Source organism: Ovis aries, chromosome 5, assembly GCF_016772045.2.
Source record: "Ovis aries strain OAR_USU_Benz2616 breed Rambouillet chromosome 5, ARS-UI_Ramb_v3.0, whole genome shotgun sequence".
NCBI lineage: Eukaryota > Metazoa > Chordata > Mammalia > Artiodactyla > Bovidae > Ovis > Ovis aries.
This window is the reverse complement of record NC_056058.1, coordinates 9,166,221-9,185,242: the sequence shown is the minus strand read 5'-3', so window position 1 is coordinate 9,185,242 and position 19,022 is coordinate 9,166,221. Positions and strand designations below refer to the sequence as shown.

General features: G+C 40.3%; 1 protein-coding gene across 1 annotated transcript; it reads left to right on the top strand.

Annotated features, from left to right (window-relative positions):
- Positions 1-4,176: 4,176 nt before the first annotated feature.
- Positions 4,177-5,115, top strand: LOC105614584 (olfactory receptor 7A17-like). Its single transcript, XM_015105256.2, has one exon. The coding sequence runs from the start codon at positions 4,177-4,179 to the stop codon at positions 5,113-5,115; it is 939 nt and encodes a 312-aa protein (XP_014960742.2).
- Positions 5,116-19,022: the final 13,907 nt, after the last annotated feature.

Here is a 19,022-nt window from a genome sequence, read left to right as displayed (position 1 = left end):
CTTGCTAATTTATTTTTATCACTAATTTATTTTTATTCATTTGTACAGATGTACCACAGTGTGTTTATACATTTACTTAATTGAAGTGCACCTTGGTTGCTTTCAATTTTAGAGACCATGAGTAAAGCTGCTATAATCATTTGAATGCAGATTTTTTGTGTGGACATGTTTTTGGATTAGTTGGGTATATACCTTAGTTGTACATCCCAGGTTTCACAGTGGTAAAGGATTTGCCTGCCAATGCAGGAGATGTGGGTTTGATCCCTGGGTCAGGAAGATACCTTGGCGGAGGAAATGGCAACTCACTCCATTATTCTTGCCTGAAAAACTCCATGGACAGAGGATCTGCCAGGCTACAGTACATGGGGTCACAAAGAGTAGGACATGACAAACGACTACATAGGCATGCATATACCTAGTAGTTACACTGCTGGATTGTATGGTAAGATTATATTTAACTTCAGAAGAATCTACCAAACTGTCCTCCTAAGTGGCTATGTTATTTTTAAATCTCATTGTTATTGTTTAATCCCAAACTCTCCCAATGAGAGTTTGTATTGCTTCACATACTTGTCAATTGGTATGTAGAGTTTTTGGGTTTGTTTTCATCTATTCTAATTGGTGTATATTGGTTGTTGTATATTCTAATTATCTAATGATAAAAGATGCTGTGCATTTTTCCAGAAGCTTTCTTGCCATCAGTGTTTCTTTGGTGAGATGTCTTTGCCTTTGTTCATGTTAAGTCAGCAGTGGTGTCCATTTTGAACTGGGTTACTTGGTTTCTTATTGTTGAATTTATGAGTTCTATGTATAATTTGGATTCAAGTCCTTTATTAGACACATGGTTTTCAAGTACTATTTCTAAGATTGCTGATTGACTATTGTCACTCTTAGTGACTTTTACAAAGCGGATTTTTTAGGAAATGAAATACAACTTATTTTTTCATGAATTATTCTTTTGGTGCTGTGTCTAAAATCTTATTGTCAAGTCTAAGACACTCTAGATTTCCCTCAGTGTTTTCTTCCAAATGACTGATGGTTTTGTGTTTTAAGTATATGATACATCTTGAGGTAATTTTTGTGAAAAGGCTTTGTCCTATTTTCTCACCATCAAGTAGAATTTTTAGTTGTTGGCTTTGTGTTACACGTTCTCTACAAAATAGAGGAAGTTCCTATACTCAATCTACTGCAGGTTTATTATTATGAATGTGTTTTGGGTTTTGTCGACTGCTCTTTCTACATCAATTGATATGATTTCTCTTCATTAGCTTGTTGACATAGTAGATTAAATTGATTTTCTTATTAGTATTTTAAAAATTAACATGAGGTAATTAACAAAATTTAAAGTTAACACTATTGTTAACGGAAGGAAAGAATGCTGCTGCTGCTGCTGCTGCTAAGTCACTTCAGTCGTGTCCGACTCTGTGCGACCCCATAGATGGAAGCCCACCAGGCTCCCCCGTCCCTGGGATTCTCCAGGCAAGAACACTGGAGTGGGTTGCCATTTCCTTCTCCAATTCATGGAAGTGAAAAGTGAAAGGGAAGTCGCTCAGTCGTGTCCGACTCTTAGCGACCTCATGGACTGCAGCCTACCAGGCTCTTCCATCCATGGGATTTTCCAGGCAAGAGTACTGGAGTGGGGTGCCATTGTCTTCTCCTGAAGGACGGAATAGATTACATTTATTTTCAAATTTTGAACCCACCCTGCATACCTGGAATACTCCTTGGTCTTGGTATAAAATTCCCTCTATTGTTTGTTTTGATTTGCTAATATTTTGTTGAGGACCTTTGTACCTATATTTGTGAGTTATACTGATCTTTTTCAGTAATATCTTTTCCTGTAATATGTCTACCTAGTTTTCTGTTAGTTAAGGCTGGCTTTACAGAATGAATTAGGAAGTATCCTAACTGTTTCTACTTTCTGGAAACATTGTGGGGCATTGAAGTAATTTCTTTCTGAAATCACTGCTAGAATTCACTATCATTTCAGCAATATTTTCTCCTACACTGTTGGTGGGAATGCAAACTAGTACAACCACTATGGAGAACAGTGTGGAGATTCCTTAAAAAATTGCAAATAGAACTGCCATATGACACAGCAATCCCACTGCTGGGCATACACACTGAGGAAACCAGAATTGAAAGAGACACATGTATCCCAATGTTCATCGCAGCACTGTTTATAATAGCCAGGACATGGAAACAACCTAGATGTCCATCAGCAGATGAATGGATAAGAAAGCTGTGGTACATATACACAATGGAGTATTACTCAGCCATTAAAAAGAATACATTTGAATCAGTTCTGTTGAGATGGATGAAACTGGAGCGGATTATACAGAGTGAAGTAAGCCAGAAAGAAAAACATCAATACAGTATACTAACACATATATATGGAATTTAGAAAGATGGCAATGATGACCCTGTATGCAAGACAGCAAAAGAGACACAGATGGGTATAGCGGACTTTTGGACTCAGAGGGAGAGGGAGAGGGTGGGATGATTTGGGAGAGTGGCATTGCAATATGTATACTATCATGTAAGAATCGAATCGCCAGTCTATGTCCGATGCAGGATACAGCATGCTTGAGGCTGGTGCATGGGGATGACCCAGAGGATGTTGTGGGGAGGGAGGTGGGAGGGAGGTTCATGTTTGGGATCGCATGTACACCCATGGTGGATTCATGTCAATGTATGGCAAAACCAATAGAAAAAAAAAATAGCTGTTTCACCTATCAAAACATTTTCCCACATCACTACATTTTGAAAAAAAAAAAAGCTTTAAAATGTTTTGCTTTAATTCTATCAATTTCACTATATGTATTTAAAATTATTTATTGATTTTTATTTAAACAGATAAATAGTAATGTGAGGATAAATGGTATTGTGAGGCTATGAATAATTTTAGGTCATAAAGATTGAAAATATTTATCTAGTTGGGTATTCACATTATTATTGTTGGGGGCATTTAGGGAACTATAAGATGAATGAATAATACTGCTATCACCCAATGGAGAAGGCAATGGCACCCCACTCCAGTACTCTTGCCTGGAAAATCCCATGGATGGAGGATCCTGGTAGGCTGCAGTCCATGGGGTCGCAAAGAGTCGGACACAACTGAGCGATTTCCCTTTCACTTTTTACTTTCATGAATTGGAGAAGGACACGGCAACCCACTTCAGTGTTCTTGCCTGGAGAATCCCAGGGATGGGAGCCTGGTAGGCTGCCGTGTATGGGGTCGCACAGAGTCAGACACGACTGAAGCGACTTAGCAGCAGCAGAAGCAGCTATCACCCAAAGAAGGTGATTCCCCATCGTTTCTTCTTTCAGTGGAATACAGTCTTTTGCTTCTTTTCCTCCCTTTTTGTCTATTTCATTTCTCTCTCCTTCTCTGTATTTTCTATCTCTTTTCATGCACATAGAAGGAGACTTGTAAGTTTCCCTGCTTCATGTCTGGCTCATTCTTGAGATCCCAGTAGACATGGCTACCACATTAGGATACTTGAACTAAAAACCGGAATTCTCAGAGGAAAGCAAACTAATAGATTTATCCTATAGAAGGTTCTGGGCTTCCCCTGTGGCTCAGCGGTAGAGTCTGCATACAATGCAGGAGACCTGGGTTCGATCCCTGGGTCAGGAAGTTCCCTTGGAGAAGGAAATGGCAACCCACTCCAGTATTTTTGCCTGGAAAATCCCATGGATGGAGGAGCCTGTGGGGTTGCAAAGAGTCGGACATGACTGAGCGACTTCACTTCGCTTCATAGAAGCTTCTGCTGACCCTATCAACTCTGCTTCAGATGCAGGAGAACTCAGGGACACCATAGTGCATTGTTTGGATGTGCCTAAGTTTACTTATCCAATTGGCTTCCCTGGTGGCTCAGAGGGTAAAGCGTCTGCCTGCAAGGCGGGAGACCTCTGTTTGATCCCTGGGTCGGGAAGATCCCCTGGAGAAAGAAATGGTCAACCCACTCCAGTACTATTTCCTGAAGAATCCCGTAGACGGAGGAGTCTGGTAGGCTACAGCCAATGGGGTTGCAAAGAGTCGGACATGACAGAGCGATTTCATTTTCACTTATTGAAGAACATCTTGCTTCCTTCTCTGTTAATTTCTTGATGGCTTCTTTTTAGCTAAATTTGCACTGTTCCTGTTTCTATTTCTGCAGTTTCACTGGCTACATGGAACCAGGAAACCAAACTCGTATTTCAGAGTTTATCCTCCTGGGACTCTCAGAAGAGGTATTATTGCAGCCTCTCCTCTTTTGGCTCTTCCTGTTCATGTACCTGGTCACCTTCATTGGGAACCTTCTCATCATCCTGGCCATTATCACTGACTCCCACCTCCACACACCCATGTATTTCTTTCTCTTCAACCTATCTTTTTCAGACATCTGTTTCACCTCTACCACCATCCCAAAGATGCTGTGGAACATCCAGACTCAGAATCAAGTTATCATCTATGAAGGCTGCATCGTACAGATGTATTTCTTCACGCTTTTTGGGATGTTAGACAACATTCTCTTAACTGTGATGGCTTATGACCGTTTTGCAGCCATCTGTCACCCATTGCAGTACATGATCATCATGAAATCTGAGTTTTGTGACCTCTTGCTTCTGACATCCTGGTTAGTGAGTGTCCTCGACTCTCTGTTACATGCTTTAATGATTTTGCGACTCTCTTTTTGCACAAAATTGGAAATTCACCATTTTTTTTGCGAAATTTATGAGGTTGTTCATCTTGCTTGTTCTGATACTTTCCTCAATGACCTGATGATATATTTTGCAAGTGGAGTTCTGGTTATTGTTCCACTCACTGGTATCCTTTTTTCTTACTCTAAGATTGTATCCTCTATTTTGAAAATTTCATCCACAAGGGGCAAGTATAAAGCATTTTCCACATGTGTGTCTCACCTCTCAACCGTCTCCTTGTTCTATGGTACAAGCCTTGGGGTATATCTTAGCTCTGCTAGCACACAAAACTCCAGGGCAACTTCAATAGCCTCAGTGATGTACACTGTAGTCACACCCATGCTGAACCCTTTTATCTACAGTCTTAAAAACAAAGACATAAAGCAAGCCCTTAAAACACTCTTCAGTAGAGAAACATTCTCGGTATAAGGGAAATATTTGTTTGAAGATAGAGACTTTTTCATGAGTAACAGTTCTCAAATCCCTAAAAGATCCTAATCATAATTAATATTATCAGTGACAAGAAAGACAATTTGAAATTTAAGTTATTTACAGAGTTCAGTTTCTTTCTCTTATTTTTTAATTTTTATTTTTACTTTATTTTGTTTTACAATACTGTATTGGTTTTGCCATACATTGACATGAATCAGCCACGGGTGTGCATAAGTTCCCAATCCTGAACCCCCCTCCCACCTCCCACCCCACATCATCTCTCTAGATCATCCCCGTGCACCAGCCCCAAGCATCCTGTATCCTGTATCGAACATAGACTTGCGATTCATTTCTTACCTGATAGTATACATGTTTCAATGTCATTCTCCCAAATCATCCCACCCTCTCCCTCTCCCACAGAGTCTAAAAATCCATTCTATACGTCTGTGTCTCTTTTGCTATCTCACATAGAGGGTTATCATTACCATCTTTCTAAATTCCTTATATATGTGTTAGTATACTGTATTGGTGTTTTCCATATATTATAAGCAGTGGTTTCTTCCTGTATTTTCTTTAAAATTTTGATCTCTTAATATATACTCTAGGTTTAGTGTGGGAAATAGAACCTACTGCATAGGTGTTCAGAAGTAAAATATGTAATACAGGAAATGTAATGCTTAAAATAAGACAGGATTGCTGAAGAAATTGTGTAATGCTTTCTCTACCAGATGAAAGTAACTGTCCTTCATATTATCTTCTGTTGACAAGCCATTTGACATATCAGAGTCTGTACACCAATGGCCAGGGTTTGGGTTAATCCAATTTGTAACTAGATCACATCCACAATAGAAGCAACTGGAGTCACCATTTGATGTAGTTTACAATAATCTGCCAGAGAAGGCAATGGCACCCCACTCCAGTACTCTTGCCTGGAAAATCCCATGGATGGAGGAGCCTGGTAGGCTTCAGTCCATGGGGTCATGAAGAGTCGGGCTTCAGTCCATGGGGTCATGAAGAGTCGGGCATGACTGAGTGACTTCACTTTTGCTTTTCACTTTCATGCATTGGAGAAGGAAATGGCAACCCACTCCAGTGTTCTTACCTGGAGAATCCTGGGGACGGGGGAGCCCGGGGGGCTGCCGTCTATGGGGTCGCACAGAGTCGGACACGACTGAAATGACTTAGCACAATAATCTGCATTTGCTCTCCTACAATGAGTGACAGGTAGACTGTACCTTTGTGAGAGACCAGGGCTCAGAGAACCCAACTTGGTCATGCCCAGATTCGTGAATCACAGACACTTTAAGATAATTGATATGTGTACATTGTCTAAGTTCTGTGGGAGAATATGTTACACAAAAATATGGATAAGTAATACAGAGGTATAGAAAACTAGTATCAGTTCAGTTCAGTTCAGTCGCTCAGTCGTATCCGACTCTTTGAGACCCCATGAGTTCAGCACTCCAGGCCTCCCTGTCCATCACCAACTCCTGGAGTTCACTCAGATTCAAGTCCATCGAGTCTGTGATGCCATCCTGCCATCTCATCCTCTGTCATCCCCTTCTTCTCCTGCCCCCAGTCCCTCCCAGCATCAAAGTCTTTTCCAATGAGTCAACTCTTCGCATGAGGTGGCCAAAGTCTGAGGTTTCAGCTTTAGCATCATTCCTTCCAAAGGAATCTCCTTCAGAATAGATTGGTTGAATCTCCTTGCAGTCCAAGGGACTCTCAAGAGTCTTCTCCGACACCACAGTTCAAAGCATCAATTCTTTGGCACTAGGCCTTCTACACAGTCCAACTCTCACATCCATACATGACTACTGGAAAACCATAGCCTTGACTAGATGGACCTTAGTTGGCAAAGTAATGTCTCTGCTTTTGAATATGCTATCTAGGTTGGTCATAACTTTTCTTCCAAGGAGTAAGCGTCTTTTAATTTCATGGCTGCAATCACCATCCGCAGTGATTTTGGATCTCAAAAAAATAAAGTCTGACACTGTTTCCACTGTTTCCCCATCTATTTCACTTGAAGTGATGGGACCGAATGCCATGATCTTCGTTTTTTGAATGTTGAACTTTAAGCCAACTTTTTCACTCTCCTCTTTCACTTTCATCAAGAGGCCTTTTAGTTCCTTTTCACTTTCTGCCATAAGGGTGGTGTCATCTGCATATCTGAGGTTATTGATATTTCTCTTGGCAATATTGATTCCAGCTTGTGTTTCTTCCAGTCCAGCATTTCTCATGATGTACTCTGCATTTAAGTTAAATAAGCGGGGTGACAATATACAGCCTTGACATACTCCTTTTCCTATTTGGAACCAGTCTGTTGTTCCATGTCCAGTTCTAACTGTTGTTTCCTGACCTGCATACAGATTTCTCAAGAGGCAGGTTAGGTGGTCTCGTATTCCCACTCTTGCAGAATTTTCCACAGTTTATTGTGATCCACACAGTCAAAGGCTTTGGCATAGTCAATAAAGCAGAAATAGATGTTTCTCTGGAATTCTCTTGCTTTTTCGATAATCCAGCGGATGTTGGCAATTTGATCTCTGGTTTCTCTGCCTTTTCTAAAACTAGTGTGAACATCAGGAAGTTCACAGTTCACATATTGCTGAAGCCTGGCTTGGAGAATTTTGAGTATTACTTTACTAGCATGTGATATGAGTGCAATTGTGCGGTAGTTTGAGCATTCTTTTGCATTGCCTTTCTTTGGAATTGGAATGAAACCTGACCTTTTCCAGTCCTGTGGCCACTGCTGAGTTTTCCAAATTTGCTGGCATATTGAGTGCAGCACTTTCACAGCATCATCTTTTAGGATTTGAAATAGCTCCACTGGAATTCCATCACCTCCACTAGCTTTGTTCGTAGTGATGCTTTCTAAGGCCACTTGACTTCACATTCCAGAATGTCTGGCTCTAGGTGAGTGATCACACCATCGTGATTATCTGGGTTGTGAAGCTCTTTTTTGTACAGTTCTTCTGTGTATTCTTGCCACCTCTTCTTAATATCTTCTGCTTCTGTTAGGTCCATACCATTTTGGTCCTTTATCGAGCCCATCTTTGCATGAAATGTTCCCTTGGTATCTCTAATTTTCTTGAAGAGATCTCTAGTCTTGCCCATTCTGTTGTTTTCCTCTCTTTCTTTGCATTGATCACTGAGGAAGGCTTTCTTATCTCCTCTTGCTGTTCTTTGGAACTCTGCATTCAATTGGGTATATCTTTCCTTTTCCCCTTTCCTTTTTGCTTCCCTTCTTTTCACAGCTATTTGTAAGGCCTCCCCAGACAGCCATTTTGCCTTTCTGCATTTCTTTTCCATGGGGATGGTCTTGATCCCTGTCTCCTGTACAATGCCACGAACCTCTGTTCATAGTTCATCAGGCACTCTGTCTATCAGATCTAGTCCTTTAAATCTATTTCTCACTTTCACTGTATAATCATAAGGAATTTGATTTAGGTCATACCTGAATGGTCTAGTGATTTTTCACACTTTCTTCAATTTAAGTCTGAATTTGCCAGTTAGGAGTTCATGATCTGAGCCACAGTCAGCTCCTGCTCTTCTTTTTGCTGACTGTATAGGGGTTCTCCATCTTTGGCTGCAAAGAATATAATCAATCTGGTGAAGTCCATGTATAGAATCTTCTCTTGTGTTGTTGGGTAAGGTGTTTGCTGTGACCAGTGCGTTCTCTTGGCAAAACTCTATTAGCCTTTGCCCTGCTTCATTCTGTACTCTAAGGTGAAATTTGCCTGTTACTCCGGATGTTTCTTCACTTCCTACTTTTGCATTCTAGTCCCCTATAATGAAAAGGACATCTTTTCTGGGTGTTAGTTCTAAAAGGTTTCATAGGTCTTCATAGAAGCATTCAACTTCAGCTTCTTCAGCATTACTGGTTGGGGTATAGGCTTGGATTACCATGATATTGAATTGTTTGCCTTGGAAACGAACAGTGATCATTCTGTCATTTTTGAGATTGCATCCATGTACTGCATTTCAGACTCTTTTGTTAACCATAATGGCTACTCCATTTCTTCTAAGGGATTCCTGCCCACAGTAGTAGATATAATGGTCATCACAGTTAAATTCACCCATTTTAGTTCATTTTATTTTTTATTTTTTTGTTAGTCATTTAGTCACGTCCAACTCTCTTTTTAAAAAATTTTTCTTTTTACTTTATTTTGCTTTACAATACTGTATTGGTTTTGCCATACATTGACATGAATCAGTCATGGGTGTACTTGAATTCCCAGTCCTAACCCCCCCTCCCACCTCCCACCTCATATCATATCTCTGGATCATCCCCGTGCACCATCCCCAAACATCCTGTATCCTGCATCAAACCTTGACTGGCGGTTCATTTCACATATGATATTATACATGTTTCAATGCCATTCTCCCAAATCATCCCACCCTCTCCCTCTCCCACAGAGTCTAAAAGTCCTTTCTGTACATCTGTGTCTCTTTTGCTGTTCGCTGATTCTTAGAATGTCGACATTCACTCTTGCCATCTCCTGTTTGACCACTTCCAATTTGCCTTGATTCACGGACCTAACTTTCCAGGTTCCTACCCAATATTGCTCTTTACAGCATCGGACCTTGCTTTTATCACCAGTCACATCCACAACTTGCCTATTGCTTTTGCTTTGCCTCCATCCCTTCATTCTTTCTGGAGTTATTTCTCCACTGATCTCCAGTAGCATATTGGGCACTTACCAACCTGGGGAGTTCCTCTTTCAGTATCCTCTCATTTTGCCTTTTAATACACTCATGGGGTTCTCAAGGCAAAAATACTGAAGTGGTTTACCATTCCCTTCTCCAGTGGACCACATTCTGTCGGACCTTTCCACCATGACCCATCATCTTGGGTGGCCCCACACAGCATGGGTTAGTTTCATTGAATTAGACAAGGCTGTGGTCCATGTGTGGAGAAGGCAATGGCGACCCACTCCAGTACTCTCGCCTGGAAAGTCCCATGGGTGGAGGAGCCTGGTGGGCTGCAGTCCATGGGGTCGCTAAGAGTCGGACACCACTGAGCGACTTCACTTTCACTCTTCACTTTCATGCATTGGAGAAGGACATGGCAACCCACTCCAGTGTTCTTGCCTGGAGAATCCCAGGGACGGAGGAGCCTGGTGGGCTGCCGTGTATGGGGTCGCACAGAGTTGGACACGACTGAAGTGACTTAGCAGCAGCAGCAGTGGTCCATGTGATCAGATTGACTAGTTTTCCGTGATTATGATTTCGGTGTATCTGCCCTCTGATGCCCTTTGCAACACCTACTGTCTTACTTTGGTTTCTCTTACCTTGGACTTGGGGTGTCTGTTCACAGCTGCTCCAGCCACTGCTCCTTACCTTGGATGAGGGGTACCTCCTCACTGTTGCCCCTCCTGAGCTTGAACGTGCAGTAGCACCTCTTGGCCCTCCTGCTCCCACCCAGACACCACTCTGTCTAAAGAGAAGTTGTATGTGATTTAGCAGGCAGAAGTGAAGTAATGATAATTGCTCTCTGAAGGTCTTGACATTCAGTGAGTTGACAGATAGATGCAAGTGTGTGATGCATTTTAGCTTGACTTCACTGTATTCTGCTCTGGTCAACACTTCTTCCCAACTAATGTTCCTGATGATTAAAAGTGACCTTAAGTGTATCAACAGATATTTGGCTGCAGAGCCAGAGTTATGACAGATCTGCAAAAACTTCATCACAGACTCAAACTTTGCAGTGTCTCTTCAGCAGTTAGATGTTCTTTGAATAACTGGTTGGTGGTTATTTTGAAAACCACAACCCCTTTCAAATCTTCCACTCCGAGCTGTTCTCTCAAATGTGTAAGGTCTACTTTCTGTAATAAATTCATAATCCCTAAATCATAGTAGTCCTGGTTCTATTACTGAATGCTCACTTCTGCAATTACCGGTTTCAGAAGTGGTTCCAAGGGAATATAACTCCAGAGCTGGACATCTGAAATAGGTTCTGTGTTCTGATTAGATTTAAAGGCATTAGTGACTCTAGTGTGCATGTGTGGGGGGTGGTAGCTAAAAGAGACAGCAATATTTCACATCATGCTGTGGCAAATCTACAATTAACTTAAACTTAAATTATTACTTTTAGATAACTATAGATACATGCCTTTAGAAAGCAAGATTCTCAATACCCAAGTATTTGTTACCTTACAGCTTTTTAGTGAAAGAAGTATAATGTTTTGGTGGGTTACTTCTAAGGCCACAGGAGAACTTGGAGAAGGAAATATTGAACTCAGGACTTGAACTGCTTTAATTCCCAGTTCAGGCTCGAGGCAAGGAGACAGAAAGCAGAAATCCCTTAAAGCAGTGCTCTGTTACTGGAAGGATTTCAGAAATTAGTTCTACAATCAAGCACTTTGTGATACCAAGGTATTGATTCCAATATGTACTGTGCTAATTCAGAAAATAGATAAGATGGAGAGTGATGTCAGCAGCATGGTGGAGTGCAAAGCTGCTTTTGCTCTCCCAACCAATCTACACTCAGTAAAACATACCCAGTGCAACACAGTTGTCTCTGTCCATCACATAAAGATGGTAGCTAATTCACAAATTTGTACATCTAAAAGCGGGTAGACTGAAATACATCGAAGAGGTGAAACTGAGGGAACAATGGAGGCAGTGCTTGCAATTCAAGCATCTGCCTGTGATAGCTGAGCCTTCAGCCCCAGAGAACCTGGCTGGGTTAGAGGAGCTGGAACACAAGACTCTGGCCTCTTAATCACAGAGACACCAGTGGCTACTGGCAACTGGGTAACTTTAGCAGTGGGGCCTGGGACTCTGCTCCTCCAACTTCTGAGGTGCCTATGACTGTGAATCTGCATCTGATCCTTGCAGTAGTAGAGCATGTGGATCTTACAACACAACACAGGAGAGGCATCTGCATGAACCCAGCTCCCTCAGGGCAGTGGTACCTGTAAATCATGCCATCCTGAATGAAAGGGAGGAACCCACCATCATGGTGCACCAGACAGCAATGTCAGTGATATTGGTAACAACAAGGCACCAACATCCTCAGAGACACAAGAAGTGAAAATGAAGGCACAGAGCCACACCTGACAGAAGCAGGGTAGGGTAAAAAGTGCCATTTCTTCAAATATAACCACAGACAGCTCAGGTAAGTGAAATGAACAAACGAAATGCTATATCTCCACTTAGCTGAAAATAAAAGAAAGTCCTCTAATTTATAAACTGTTGAATTATTAGCATCAAGCAGAAAGGTGGTTCATGCCTGAAATGTATAGAAGTACAACACATCAAGCACTATGAAGAACCAGAATAACATTATCACAGAAAGAAGATGACAGTTCTTCAGAAATCAAGCTTAAAGTCACAGAATACAGTGATCTAACTGACAGAGAATTCAAACCCCTGTCAAGAAGAAACTCAACTAGCTACAAGAAAATTCAGAGGTAGTTTAATGAGTTCAGGAATAAAGTTAGTGAACAGAAAAAATGCTTAGAAAAAGATCAAGTCTCTAAAAAAAGAATCAGACAGAAATTCTGGACCTTAGGAATTCAGTAAAAAAGATGAAGAATGCACTAAACAGCATTGTAAATTGAGCAAGATGATAAATATGAACAGGATTGGGGAATTGCAACTCTATATCAGAATAATCTTCTAAAAATTTATTATAACATAAAGGTGAAAGGGGGAAATGAAACAGAAAAATATCTGTGAGCACCACATTTAGGTAATGAACTCACAAGATAACACACAGATGATTGAAGACAACAGAAACACAAAATGAAAAAGATGCAGTTCACGTAAGTAATTATAGATAAAATGTTATCAACAGAATAAACTATTTCCTGTGAGATATTATACACAAGTTTTATAATAATCACAAAACATAAATCTTAAGTGGAGGAGCAAAACATAGAGAAAACTGAGAAGAACTTTAAGGAGAACCAACAAACCAAAAATGGCAGACAGAAACATGAGGAAAAAAGGACAATGCATGTATAGAACAACCAGAAAGTGAAAGGTAAAGTGGCAATATTGTCTTTATTTACCAATAATCTTCCTAAACATAAATGGATTGAATTCACCCAAAAAACAGAGTGGCTAGATGGATTAAAAACAAGACTTAGCTATGTGCTCCTGCAGAAGACTCACCTCAGCTCTAAAGGACAACATAGGCTCAAACTGAAGACATAGAAGATGATACTTAAAGTCAATGACAGCCAAGAAAATATGGGTGTAGCCATACTTATATCAGACAAAATATACTTCAAGCCAAAAAATTAATAAGAGACACATATGGACAGTACATAATGATAACAAGGACAATTCATCAAGATGACATAAATATTAATATTCATGAACTTAATGTAGGAGCATTAAAATATATAAAACAAGTATTAAGAGACCCAAAGGGGGAATTGACAACAACACAAGAGTAGTAAGAAATTTAACACCCTACTTTCATTAATGGATAGATTCTCCAGATAGGAAGTCAACAAGGAAACAGTGGCCTTAAATGTGGCATTAGGCAGGATGAATATGATAGATATATACAGAACATTCCATTCAAATGCAGCACAGTATACATTCTGTTTAAGTGCATATGAAAAACTTTCAAGGATTGAGCCTATGCTGGGTCACAAAGCAAATCTGAATAAATTTAATAAGATTTAGAACATATCACTCGGGGAAGGCAATGGCACCCCACTTCAGTACTCTTGCCTGGAAAATCCCATGGACAGAGGAGCCTGGTGGGCTGCAGTCCATGGGGTCTCTACTAGTCGGACACGACTGAGCGACTTCACTTTCACTTTTCACTTTCATGCACTGGAGAAGGACATGTCAACCCACTCCAGTGTTCTTGCCTAGAGAATCCCAGGGATGGGGGAGCCTGGTGGGCCACTGTCTATGGGGTTGCACAGAGTTGGACACGACTGAAGCAACTTAGCAGCAGCAGCAGCAGCAGCAGCAGCAGAGCATATCAAGCATCTTTCTGATTACAATAATAAGAAACTAGAAGTCAACTATGGGAAGAAAGCTGGAAAACTGCAAATATGTGGAGAGTGGACAACACGCCCACTGAACAAAGAAATCAATGGGGAATAAAAAATTAGCTAAAAGCAAACGAAAATGAAAATACAATGCACTCAAATCTTTGGGGTGCAGCAGAAATGGCACTGAAAAGCACACTTATAGCAATAAAAGCCTAACAAAGAAACAAAAAATCTCAAAGAAATAATCTAAGCTTATACCTAAGTGAGCTAAAAAAAGAACACACAGACCAAAGTCTGTATAAAGAAGGGAGAAATAAAGAACAGAGCAGAAATAAATGAAATAGAGACTAAAAAGACAACAGAAAAGATCAGTGAACTAGGAGCTTGTCATGGAAACGAATGCCTTTAACTATATAAAGAGACAGAAGGCTCTGATAAATAAAATTAGAGACGTAAAAGAGGAAATAATAATAGATACCACAGAAATACAAAGGATCATCAGAGAATATTATGAACAGCTAAATACCAAGTTGGACAAATTTTTGGAGGAATATTTCTTGAGGAAATGGATGAATTTTTAGACTCATGCAAACTTCCAAGACTGAATCATGAAGCAATAGAAAAGCTGAAGAGATTGATTATTTGTACAAAGATTACAAGGGACTAACTTGTAGCTCAGTTGGTAAAGAATCTGCCTACAATTCAAGAGACCTGCGTTTGATTTCTGGGTTGGGAAGATCTGCTGGAGAAAGAAACAGCAATCCACTCCAGTATGCTTGCCTGGGAAATCCCATGGACAGAGGAGCCTGGTAGGCTACAGTCCATGAGGTCACAAGAGTTGGACATGACTTAGCAACTAAAGCCATCAGCACAGATATTAAAACCATTATCAATTTCAGTTGAGCTGTTTCAAATCCTGAAAGATGATGCTGTGAAAGTGCATCACTCAATATGCCAGCAAATTTGGAAAACTCAGCAGTGGCCACAGGACTGGAAAAGGTCAGTTTTCATTCCAGTTCCAAAGAAAGGCAATGCAAAAGAATGCTCAAACTACCGCACAATTGCACTCATCTAACATGCTAGTAAAGTAATGCTCAAAATTCTCCAAGCTAGGCTTCAGCAATACGTGAACCGTGAACTCCTTGATGTTCAAGCTGGTTTTAGACAAGGCAGAGGAACCAGAGATCAAATTGCTAACATCCGCTGGATCATGGAAAAAGCAAGAGAGTTCCAGAAAAACATCTACTTCTGCTTTATTGACTATGCCAAAGCCTTTGACTGTGTGGATCACAATAAACTGTGGAAAATTCTAAAAGAGATGGGAATACTAGACCACCTAACCTGCCTTTTGAGAAATCTGTATGCAGGTCAGGAAGCAACAGTTAGAACTGGACATCGAACAACAGACTGGTTCCAAATAGGAAAAGGAGTACGTCAAGGCTGTATCTTGTCACCCTGCTTATTTAACTTCTTTGCAGAGTACATCATGAGAAATGCTGGGTTGGAAGAAACACAAGCTGGAATCAAGATTGCTGGGAGAAATATCAATAACCTCAGATATGCAGATGACACCACCCTTATGGCAGAAAGTGAAGAGGAGCTAAAAAGCCTCTTGATGAAAGTGAAAGAGGAGAGTGAAAAAGTAGGCTTAAACTCAACATTCAGAAAACGAAGATCATGGCATCTAGTCCCATCACTTCATGGGAAATAGATGGGGAAACAGTGTCAGACTTTATTTTTTTGAGATCCAGAATCACTGCAGATGGTGACTGCAGCCATGAAATTAAAAGACGCTTACTCCTTGGAAGAAAAGTTATGACCAACCTAGATAGCATATTCAAAGGCAGAGACATTACTTTGCCAACTAATGTCCGTCTAGTCAAGGCTATGGTTTTTCCTGTATCATGTATTGATGTGAGAGTTGGACTGTGAAGAAGGCTGAGTGACGAAGTATTGATGCTTTTGAACTGTGGTGTTGGAGAAGACTCTTGAGAGTCCCTTGGACTGCAAGGAGATCCAACCAGTCCATTCTGAAGGAGATCATCCCTGGGATTTCTTGGAACGAATGATGCTAAAGCTGAAGCTCCGGTACTTTGGCCACCTCATGCGAAGAGTTGACTCATTGGAAAAGACTGTGATGCTGGGAGGGGTTGGGGGCAGGAAGAGAAGGGGACGACAGAGGATGAGATGGCTGGATGGCATCACAGACTCGATGGACGTGAGTCTGAGTGAACTCTTGGAGTTGGTGATGAGCAGGGAGGCCTGGCGTGCTGCTATTCATGGAGTCGCAAAGAGTCAGACACGACTGAGCGACTGAACTGAACTGAACTGAACTGATGCACAAACAAAAGTCCAGGACCACAGCATCACTCATGAATTCTCCCAAACATTCAATGATTTAATACCTATTCAATCTTCTCCAATAAATTAAAGTGAAGGGAAAGCTTTCTAGCTCACTTTATGAGGCCAACATTACCTTGATACCAAAACCAGAAAGAACAACACACAAAAATTAAACAAGACCAATATCTCTCATGAACATATATCCAAAAATACTGAACAAAATATTAGAAGGCTAAATATAGAATCCCATCAAGGGGATCATATGCCATGATCAAGTAGGATTTAATTTGGAGATGCAAGAATTTTTCTTACATCTGAAAATCAATCAAATGGTGCACTACATTAATAAAATGAAGGATAAAAATGATAATCTAAATAGTTGCAAAAAAGCATTTGATAAGAATCAGTGCCCATTTATGATAAAAAATTCTAGTCAAGTGTGTATAGAAGGGGCATATTTCAACATAATAAAGGCCATATATGACAAATCCAGAGCTGACGTCATACTCAGTGGTGAAAAACTGAAAGATATCCCTCTAATATCAGGAAGAAGATAAGAATGCCCTGTTTCAACATCTTATACAACAGAGCTTGAAACTCTTGCCAGAGCAATTAGGCAAGAAAATTTAAAAAGCCATCCAAACTGGAAAAGATGGACTAAAATTGTCGCTGAAAATGAAGTGATTCTGTACACATAGAAAACCCTGAAGACACCACCAACATTTTAATAGAAATAAAAAAGTAAAGTTGCAAGACAAAATCAACATACAGAAATCTGTTGCATTTCTATACAGTAACAATAAGCTAGCAGAAAGATTAATCAAGAAAACAATTCCATTTCAACTGTTAAAAAAGAATAAAGTACTTAGAAATAAATTTAACCTAGAATGTGAAAGACCTGTGTATTGAAACGGATAAGGCATTATTAAAAAAACAACTTGTCATACAAAAATGGAAATATATCATGTGCTCATGATTGAAAGAATTACCATTGTTAAAATGTCCATGTTTTTTATTAAAGCAATCTACAGATTGAAAGCAATTTCCATAAAAATCCCAAGGATTTTTTCCCCCACAGAAATATAACAAAAAATTCTAAACTTTATATGGAAGCACAAAGGACCTCTAACAGCTAAAGCAATCCTGGGAAAACCCATCTGAGCTTTCTATTCTCTTCCATTGATATGGGAATCAATTTTTCTGAAAATATCATGCTGTCTTGATTACTAGAGCCTTGTGATATACTTCGAAGGGAAGAAGTGGCATATGTCCTGGGCTTCCCTGGTGATGCTAGTGGTAAAGAACCTGCCTGCCAATCCAGGAGACATAGGTTTTATCCCTGGGTTGGAAACATCCCTGAAGTAAGAAATGGCAACCCACTCTAGTATTCTTGCCTGGAAAATTCTAAGGGCAGAGGAGCCTGGCAGGCTACATTCCATGGGGTTGAAAAAGAGTCTGACATGACTGATCATGCATAGATGAATATGGTGGTGGTTTAGTTGCTAAGCCATGTCCGACTCTTGTGACCTCATGGACTGTAGCCTGCCAGGCTCCTCTGTCCATGGGGATTCTCCAGGTAAGAATACTGAAGTGGGTTGCCATTTCCTTCTCCAGATAGATGAATACACACATAATTAACTAGTGACATATGTATATATATAATATGTGTGTATTAATTTATGACAAAGGAGCAAATTAATTAACATGACAAAGGAGCAATGAAAAGACAATTAATTTGTGGTGTTCAGTTGCTAAGTTGTGCTCAACTCTTTAAGACACCATGAACTGAAGCATGCCGGGCCTCCTTGTTCTTCACTTCATGTCTGCAGTGAATTTAGAACTCAAGAAAATAAAATCTGTCAGTGTTTCCACTTCCCCTTCTATTTGCTGTGAATTGATGGGACTGGATACCAAGATTCTAGATTTTAACGCTGAGTTTTAAGCCAGCTTTTTCATGTTCTTCTTTCACCTTCATCAAGAGGCTCTTTAGTTCCTCTTCACCTTCTGCCATTAGAGTGGTATCAGCATATCAGAGGTTGTTGATATTTCTCCTGGCAACCTTGATTCCAGCTTGTGATTCATCCAGACTGGCATTTTGCATGATGTACTCTGCATATAAGTTTAATGAGAGGGATGACAATATACAGCCTTGATATATTCCTTTCCCAACTCTGAAACAGTTTTTACATGTTTGGTCCTAACTTGCTTCTTGACCCAGCTACAGATTTCTTGGGAGACAGGTAAGGTGGTCTCCTACTCCTAACTCTTTAAGAATTTTCCCTTTATTGTGATCCACACAAAGGCTTTAGTGTAGTCAATGAAGCAGAAGTTGATGTTTTTCTGGAACTCCCTTGCTTTCTCTGTGATCCAACAAATATTGGCAATGTATTTCTCGTTCCTCTGCCTCTGCAAAACCCAGCTTGTAAATCTGGTAGTTCTTGGTTCACAAACAGGTGAAGCCTAGACTGAAGAATTTTGAGCATAACCTTATTAGAATGTGAAATGAGCATAACTGTACAGTAGTTTGAGCATTCTTTGGCATTGCCTTCCTTTGGGATTGGAATGAAAACTGACCTTTTCCAGTCGGTGGCCGCTGCT